Source organism: Drosophila rhopaloa, unplaced genomic scaffold (genome assembly GCF_018152115.1).
Source record: "Drosophila rhopaloa isolate 14029-0021.01 unplaced genomic scaffold, ASM1815211v1 contig_163, whole genome shotgun sequence".
NCBI lineage: Eukaryota > Metazoa > Arthropoda > Insecta > Diptera > Drosophilidae > Drosophila > Drosophila rhopaloa.
In genome coordinates this window covers 13,025,930-13,035,796 of record NW_025335043.1, presented here as the reverse complement: position 1 = coordinate 13,035,796, position 9,867 = coordinate 13,025,930, and the positions used below count along the sequence as shown (strand labels likewise).

The window sequence follows — 9,867 nt, the reverse complement described above, 5'->3', positions numbered from 1 at the left end:
AATGTCTAAAACAAAAATACTCAAAATGTTTAGGGGAATGTTTAAAATGTATTTATCGAAACAAAAAAAAAACACTTATTTAATTTTAATTTAATAATTGAAATATCCAAAATCAATAGAGTATAAAACATCTTTAGTTGGCTTAGATCATGTATTTATTTATTAAGATAAGTCCTACAAAATATTTTCCGTGCTGCTTGTGTGTCAACAGAGTCATGTGTCCGCGTGTCGCCGTCCTTTACATATGTCCTTTGACACACACACTAATCCTTAGAAGGACAAGGGTATCAAGGTGCAGCTGAACTCGCGCAGGACACGCATAAATTAACGGGCACGGAGTTACGCTGATGGTAGCTCTAATCCCCGATTTCTGATCCCTGATCCTTGAACCATCCTGCACCTTTTGGCCCCATTAGCACGCGTTCTCCGCGCACGCGCAGCCACTTGAAAGAATAACGAATCTCGACTCCATACATGGGCCAAGGGCCAGGACCCAGAGTCCTTGGCTTCAAGTGCCAGGGTTAAAATTAGTCGAGCCCTGTCAGCAAATCTGATTTACGCCCCAGCTGCTCCTTCAGCGGAGATCCTTTTGTTTTCGAATCCCTGCTTCCAATCTGCGCTCAGCTTTTCGGGACTGCCTCCTTTTCTCAAATTATAATTTTAGTGGCAATCTAATTAAGCAATTACAAGCGTGTTGCTGAGTTGCGCCGCTCTTGGCGTGTTGATTTATATACTGGAAAAGATGGAAATAATGGAGGGTTAAGACAGATGTTGGATCGGTAATCTCTGGAGATGTTCTCTCTACACACTGAAGTTCAATTATTAGATGATTTCAAATTTTAAAATTTAATTCTCGTGCTATAAATTTGAGACATTGAAAATGCACCACTTTAATTACATTCAAATCTTTCTTTTATAAAAGTTTTCTTGCCTGAAATAATTATATTCACATAACTTTAAGTGCAATTATGAATTTTGCTTACCAAAATGATCCTACAATTGGATAAACAGAACTTCCTCTCAGGCTTAAATTGTACGGGAAGTTTCTCTCCTCCCATTTGTATTACTTGCTTTCCACAAAATTGGGTTTACAAAATATGAAGGTCTTCTTGCCTTTTCTTGACACTTGACACATGGGGATAGTTCAATTAAATGCAATATTTACAACACCTGACACGGACCACAAACTGGACAAATTAGTTGACAGCACAACGATGACCACAGATGGTCAGGGGTCAAGTGCTGTTCCTTGGGACCCCAGATGCACTTCTTACCCCTCCCGAATTCCCGCCAAAGGGAAAGTGTATGGAAATTAATTACCAGGCCATCGATAAACAAATATTCCATAAAGTTGTGGACATTTTCCCGATGGAGCGAACAACCCCAGGCGATCGGACACATCCTCAACAATTAATCATGCGAAGAGACATAACTTTGGGTGAGATTTTTAATGACTGCGCCTGCTGTCATCGCAGAGATCGTAAAAACTCCGGCCCGTGGGCCATCAAATAGATTTATTATTGAAAATATTTTGGCTGCCCCTTGATTGTTTTGTGTCCTTGTACCACGAATGGGACCAGGATGCGCAGGATGAGGCGGCGGCGTTTGCGGATGCCCAAAGCAAATGTTGTGTTAAATTTATTTTTATTGTATTTTGTCATTTTATGATGACTTGGCGCATTCCCTTTCCTTCGTTTTAATATTGTTTGTACATTTCCCGGGGCATTCGATTTCGATTCGTTGAGGGTCATAAATGTGGAAATGGTCAAACATTTGGAATTTCTGGGTAGGGGTATTCAGGGAGCAGCTGTCTTGGGGAAATCAATAAGTTACAATCAGAACCAGAAGCTTTTTCAGTAGCCCATACCGACTGAATACCTTCATCTACCACTCTCAATATCCGTTTGTATCGCCGACAATCCTGTATACCACACTAATTAACCCTTGTAACTCGGCGAGATGGATGACAAAAGTGGAAAGGGGCGGGATCTGGGATCTGGGATCTGAGGAGCACATACAACACCTTTACACATAATTAGGGGCCTGTTGACTGCTCCCGACAATGGATGTGTGTGTCTTTATGAAAGGTAAACACATGTCTCCTCCAAATCACTGAGAATAATACTAGGAACATATTAGAATATCAGGTTTTTCGTTTTCTTAAATATTTATTTGTTTAAAGATGTCACCAAAAGTCTTTCATTGATTCTTAATGTTAAATAAGTTGAGTAAGGAACTTCATCTTTCTGCATTCCAAAGCAATTTAACGAATTACAAGATTTTGTTCAGTGTCCACCTCACCTTCTACTTATTCCCAACCACCATCGGCTGTAGCTTCATCTTGGTGCTGCTGCCATTCATTAATCCACATAGAAATGCCAATGCCAGAGTGAGATGTTGATGGTGAGCTGATGGAGATGGAGATGGAGAGGTGTTGGTGGCCAAAGCGAATGCAAACGAAGGCGGCTGAGGCGGCACAACAACAAAGCGGCCAGAGGCCTATTAGCCACAATAAAGAGGCAGCCTCACCCCCTCGGCATCCCCATTTCCCATTTCCCATTCCCTATCCCCCAGAAAATTCTATTATGCAGATGAATGGATATGGGACTGACTGGCTGGCTGGCTGTTTGTGTGTTTGCCCCGCCAGATGCCATTACAATGTAAACCCAACATAAGTTCACTCGGCAAACTTGATGCGGGCATGGATCAGGGGACATCTTCATCTTCTGCATACTTATACTAGTATAGCCGAGGCAGCACTTCCAGCCGCCGCAGCGGAACAATTGATCAAATATCATAATTTATCAAATGACAATGCAACAGGCGGCGGCGGCCTCAGAACGTTTTCATTCCCGTGTTTACTTGCCCCAGTCCCCAATCCCCAATCCCCACACCACAGACCCCGATCTCGGCTTACCGATCCTCCATCCATTCGAAAGCTACATCTTAATTTATTTGAACAATTTAGGTCTGACACAACAGCCATCGTTTGGCTGTCGTGTTCGGTTCTCTTATTTATTTCGATGGTCAGTCGGCCCCAATCTATTTAGCATAATTGCAGCTCCGATTGGAACCGAGACCAAATGATAATGCATTCTTGTGTGGGGTCTGTGTAATCCTAGATAGGCCACAGTGGGTCAAATAACCAAATTAAAAGGCTAGGGAAAATATTGGGACAAACCGTTTATTGTTCTATTATGGTAAACCTGGTCAAGGCATTAGTTCTAATCTTACTGGGGAATGCATACTTTATTCAAGATGGGAAGATTTCAAACCAAATTGTGTCAAGTTTGCTCGTAAATTGATATATTAATTCATGGTAGATAGGCTTCATTTCGGCTTGTCTTGGCTTTCTTCAAAACTATTATTTTTGAAGATACTATTTTCGTGTCATAGCTGAAGAATTCGCTAATCACACAAAATTTATTTAATATCATAAAAGCGTTTGGTTTCTTTTATATGATTTGATATGATTTAAAAGTAAACCTTTGAGAATATCATAATTCTAATATTATGCCTTGAAAATAACTTCGTTCTCTATCAATACTCCTCGTGTAATATTAAAAATTTGTTGTGAAGCGTTTTGGATGGAGTATTAAGTGAATTTACTGCAAAATTCGCTTAGGGCATTTCTATCTCTTAATTTCTTTGAGTTCCAAGACGCAATGGAAAATTATGAGAGGGCAAGGAAGCTACAGGAAGAGGCAGGAGTTCCTCCTGGAGGGATCAAGCGCTGCTGCTGCAATTGCCGGAGGAAGCTGGATCCCTACCAGCTGTTCGATGACAACGTGGAGGATATAGCCAAGAGCCTCGCTCAGATAATGCTGATCTGCGGCATCAGTACGAGCAAATCCTGTGCAGCAAGGTCGATAATCAAGAGGGCTTTCGTTTACCATGAGCGATTGCGCACCACCTGTCCACCAGCTCCACTTCCAGGCACTCGGCTGAATCGTGAGGATCTGCTGCAGGCTCTGCGACTGAAGTGTGAAATGGAACCCGTGGAGGCGATGCTCACCTATGCGATCATCAAGAGGGCCTTCAAGGCCTTCTATCATGGCAAGCCACAGGTGACCATCAGTAATCCCATAGTAGATGCAATGGCAGTGCACACCCAGTTCGCTGCTTGGATGCACGCTGCCCACAAGACCTCCAGGCTCTTCGACAACTACAAGGCGGCTTTCTTCTGGGCCCACAAACACTACGAGCGGCAGATCAAACTGGTGTACACGTCCCTCTACCAGCGGATGACTACCAGATCAGACCCGCTTTTAGTTCCCGGATGCCCCTGCAAGGGCTGCTCCAAGCAGGAGGTTCCCGGTCACCCGAAGGCTGGCCAAAGGCCGATGAAGAAGATCAAGCTTTCGGAGGGGGCAGATCTACCAGAACCCTGCATCCTTTGTGGCCTGCAAGTTCCTCGAATGGAGAAGGATGTCAAGATGAGGAAACCACCGCGACCCATAATCAACCATGAGGTCAATCTGCCCAGATGTCAACAGTGCAATTCTCCCTTCCTGATTTGCGAGTGCAACATAGATCAGTTGACTGGCGAGCAGTTCGGCGAGTGTGGACAGGACTCCTACAAGGTGAAGTGGTATCGTCTCGAAGAACCGGTGGACATTTCACAACCCAAAGCACCACCGACTGGCGAAGAGGAGACCGACACGAGCTATGCCGAAGTGATGGAACCTCCAGATGACTGGGACAATCACCACTGTCCACTCGACTGCAAACACGACTCCTGCAGCGAATCCACGAATGTGTGTCATGCCACCTCGTCCTCGGGATCTTCGGATAGTGACTTTGCCAGCTGCTCGGATGGCGAAGGAGAGGAGGACGTTGTGGCACAATTGGAGGAATACCTCAACAAACTGTGGGCGGAGGAGGTGGCTCAGAAGAAGAATCCATCTTATGTGCCCAGGGTCATCGAACCACCTGGTCCAAGGTGTACAAGGTGCAAAGACTAATTGTTCGGCTTTTGGCATCTCTCTGTTTGGCTTCGACTCATACCTATTTCTATATTTATATTTTGGCTATATAAATTATTGAGCAATAGAAAGTAGGTTCATAAAATATATTTGATGTTCAAAATTAAAGACTCTTCTTAAGGAGAGGGATGTTGCATTCTTAAGTTACCTAAAAAGGATTTACGAATTGTTTGGCTTGAAAACTAGTCTATAGTCTGTAAGTGCGGAATGGGTTCTGTCACTTCTAGAACTACCTTCAGTTCAACGACTTCCCATCCCACTCCCACACCTGGGTAATCGATCGCCCACACGGGAGCCGGCGCTTATCACGCGCCCACAGATCGCGCCTTGACAATGGCCACTTAAAATGCCATTGCCGGTTGTAATCGCCTCTAAATTGCTGGCACCTCGGTGGATTGCTGGATGCAATGGCTCGGGGGATGTGGCATTCAATGGGATGGAGCTACTGTTGTCATCGCCGGCTGCTGCTCCGCCCAGCAGCAGCTCCCAGGAGCTTCCACATAAATCGCTGCGTTTATCTAAGCACTTGCATCTCGCGCTGAACAGAGCCACAGGCACGGTTGGTGCGGATCCGCGGATTCGGGATTTGGGATTCGGGATTCGCCTGTTCACGCTCCTCACCGCTTATCAATCTCAGCTCATCTGCACGCAGAACAGAACAGAACCAAACTATACCGAACCGAACCGAAAAAACAAGAAAAACAAAACGGAACAGAGTTGAAGTTGGAGAACATCTTCTGCGAAAAATAATTCCGCAACTTGTCACATTTTGCAAGATTCAAAGTCGCAGAGACAGGCACTAAACTGCAGACGCCTCTGCGCCAGGGATTCGGGGTTTGGCCAGCAATGAGGAGTCCTTGACTGTCTGGTTCCAACTATTCCTACAGGGTATTTGTAAATAAAGAGGTATACTCAAAGGGTTAAACTATAAATATAAAGATTAAAGTTAAGGTGCATACAAAAGATCGAACCATTAATGCCAATACGGACTAGAAGTTTATTATGTCGCAAGGGATAATTTCATAATATTCTCGTCTAATTGTCATAACAACTTTGTTTTCTAATTTATGCTGATTACTTCAGGACTGAACATAAAACTTACGCAGTGTAGAAGAGATTCAATATTTTAAAGCAATATTTTTAAAAGGGATTTCTTCGGTCGATCTATCCCAAATTACCCTCACTATTTGGCTAGGCTTAGACTTCACCCTCGAATCTCCCTTCTGTCCTCCCGAGTGCCTCTGCATCTGTCTGTCGCTGTGGCATGTTAAACTGGAGTCACATTTGCATATAGATTTATTTTTATGGCCTCTGCCTTTGGATGGCTCGTGAACTATTTATGTGTGACGATCGCATCGGATCGCATCGGTTGGGGGAGAGATCTGAGCAGACCCCGTCCGAAAATCGGTTCTTTCCCAACTTTTCACCCATTAAATATTTGGAAATATTGGAAAATCTCTAGATTATTTCGTCTTGCCAAATTCTTAATTATGATATGCTCACATTGGATTTCTCTATTACCCCAGATTTGTGTCTCCCCATTCCTTTATTTTCGTTGGAGATTGTGTGTGGTAAACAAAGCTCTCACACTCAATTGAGTGGCACTTCTCGATTTTGGATGGAACTTGGGAACTGTTTAAGAGACCCAAGAAACCATTGAACTTTTCAATAGCCATCAAATTTGCGTCTAATGCGAACTGAGTCTCAGAAAGTTCTCCACCAACGTCTTAAAATTTGTTATACCCCTGCATTCGATGGGCACTGCAACCACTCGAAGTTCTCTTTGAATGTTTCATTCTAGTGCACTCAAAAAAATTATAAATTTGAATAATTCATTATTAAGGTATTTTAAGAGAAAACGAATTAAGAAATATACTTCGAGATTTTTTCTACTTCTGATAGAGATTGGACTTAGTTTTTAGTAGCTAGAACCCAAAGACAATATCTTAAAATACAAATAAGGATACCTACACTAAACAGAAAATAATAGCATTTTAGTGCATACCGACATTTTGAAACTATTAGAATTGAAAATAATTTTTTCCGTGTATGTTCTGTTCCGATCAGTTCCATTGTTGTGGGCCTGGAGCTTAATAGTCTTTTTATAGCTGCACTTTTTCAACTTCAATTAATGAAGTGTCGAGTTGTTAACACCAAAACACACGCCTTACTCCCAGTGGTGCAGCCTACTTCTCCCGATCCCCGATCCCCGCCTCCGTTTACCATCTCCCCATGGACGCCTATTTCCAAACATTTCACCCAGCCGCGAGATGGGAACAAACTTCGTTGCTGCTGCAGGTGGGGCAGCCGAAAATGTAAACAAACAAATTAAAACGAGCATCGACAGCAGCCGCAGACTTCGCCTCAGGTGAGAAAACGGGCACGGAAAACGGAGTCGGGCACTGGGAAAAAGGGGCCAAAGGGAAAATGCATTTTCACGGCAGCGCCAAAAGCAAACATCCCAGACAGAAGGCAGGGGGTAAATGGGGGGAAAAAGCCGCGGAAACGTCCAGAAGCTCTTTAATCCCAAAAACTTTGGTAGCACTTAACGCTTTACGATTCTGGTGAGGAGGCCTTTAAAGTATTTAGATATCAAAGTGGGAAAGAGGAGATATGGAGCCAACCGTAAAGCCTCCCATCCGGTGCACTTTTTGGCGACACTTTGTCTTGATTGAGTACTTAAAGTTTAATGTGCCAGACTAAAAACTAAACTAAACTAAAACGTTAATTTCACAGTGAGAAAATTTAAGGTACAAAATGCATAAAAATAGGAGAATTTTAATAAACTCTTTTGGGGAAGAATGTTATTGTCTATCCAAGCTTTTTTTTTTTATTGGGAGATAATATTGTTTTATTACAAATTTAGTACAAACATCAGGGAAACTATGTTGGTTTTCCCAGCGTAGCACATTCCCCTCCACTTTTCTCTTATTTATTGATCAGTTAGAACACTTCTCACATCATCCCATTGTGGTGCAGTTTGCTCCGCTGCTTCACGGTGTCCAGAAATCAGAAATCAGTGTGGGAAAACAGTTGGAGCGTCAACTGAAGCGCCGCTTCCACCTGAAACTCCAAAAAAAAAAAAACTTGGAGAAGGCCGCCGCCAACGCATCCGAGAAGTTGGAAACCAGAGCGAAGAGCAGTGAGAAAAATGTTAATGATAAACCTGTTTGTCAATTAAACAAAAATATTGTAATAGTTGATAACAGAGTGGGCAAACATGGAGTGCAGTGAGAGGGAGTGAGATGATGAGAACTTCCCAGAACCGAAATGGTATGATGGGGCGAGGGGAGGAACTGGAGGGCAGAGGAGCAACAAGGGACAACCTGTCAACCCAAAGGGCCCAAAGGCTGGGGACTGACTCGATGTGCTTGACTTTGGTTTCATTATCGCCTCGGCTCGCCTTCAACTTCAATTTTACCATGGCCCAGGCCTAGTTCGAATTATGCACTGGAAAAAAATAAAAGAAATTTATGTGTCTTTCCTTCAAAATATTTTTAAAATATATAAAAGTGTAGGCTTTCGAAGATAATGATAATCATTATCATTTTGTTAATCCATAAAAGGTTTTCTAATATCTTAATTTATAATTTTCCACTGTCATCAAATTTTACTATTCTGGATTTAGAAAGCCTTTCTTTGATATCTTTTTCTCTCAGTGCAATCCCAGTCGCAACTCTTGGCCAGTTGGCCGCTCTGGCTTATTGTTTAGTGAAGCATTTAACTTATAAATATGGCTGTGTGTGCCAAGAGGAAAAGTGTTTTGTGTATGTGATACCGTTTTGAAAGACATTCCGAGTGAGGATGTGGATGGAGAGGAGGGGAGTTGTAGTCGGCGGGGGAAATGGGGAGCATCCCGGGCACTTCACTCACAGCGCTGTGAAATATTTCCCATGACAATTCTGTTTGTTTTTCGTGCATTGTGTGTGCCCTGCCGCCCGGCTGCTCGGTTGGCACCTCCTCCTCACCTGGTCCCCACTCCACTCCACTCCACCCAGCTGCCCTGCACCTTATCCCACATTTCTGGACCGCCTTGTCTTGTCGTCGCCCACTCGTTCGCGCTCGGAGTCCCGTCACCAAGGGCTGCCCAACGCAGGTTCCCACTCCATCTCCATCTCATCTGTAATGGTATGGTCCACAATGTGGAACAAGTTTGCTCTATTTGCTTTATCTATGCCCATTGCCGGTGACGGCTGTCTCGGCTTTTTCCCAGGCACAAGGCTCCACTTGAGCGACAATAGCTGCCAGGCAATTCCCACCTCTCCTGCCCATCGGAGCCCCATTTGCCCCCCAATCGATCTCCCATATGGCGGCATTAGCTGATGGGTATTTCAACAGGCCACGCGGCACGGGTTGGCATGCCAGGCATCCCTCCAGCCTTCGAGCAAGTTGCCAAAACAACCCAACATTTTGAAGGGAATTATGGCGGTTTTTGGAGGACAAAAATTCGAATACTGAATGCTCTGTCCATTAAAAATAGGTTAAAATTGGTAGATCTTTAAATCACGGAAAGAGGGCTTAATTTTTCATATAAACCATTTCATAAAAAGCATGAAAAATTAAATAATCTTATAAGGACGTATTTAAAAAGAAAAGAAAAAGAAATAGAAATCATTGAAAATCCTAAATTTAAATTAAAATCTGATTGGTTCAAAGCCGGCTCATTATTTAAGTAGTTTTCAGACCACTTGCATTTCTTTTACTAATGGCAACACAATTTAAAGCAACCTGATCTCCTGTATAGAGTATCACTTATTAAGCTCCTTTCATTCCAGAGCTGTCGGCGAGGTCAATGGAGTGCCGCCGAAATTCCGCGGAATTAAACCAGCAAGAACCCACAGAAAAAAGGCCAAAAGCGAAGGAAGAACAAACTCAAGTCAAC

The 9,867-nt window shown here is 43.4% G+C and overlaps 1 protein-coding gene across 1 annotated transcript; it reads left to right on the top strand.

Moving 5' to 3' along the window:
- Positions 1-3,534: 3,534 nt before the first annotated feature.
- On the top strand, positions 3,535-5,093 carry LOC108039925. The gene has a single exon (XM_017117104.1). The coding sequence runs from the start codon at positions 3,666-3,668 to the stop codon at positions 4,962-4,964; it is 1,299 nt and encodes a 432-aa protein (XP_016972593.1). The 5' UTR covers positions 3,535-3,665; the 3' UTR covers positions 4,965-5,093.
- Positions 5,094-9,867: the final 4,774 nt, after the last annotated feature.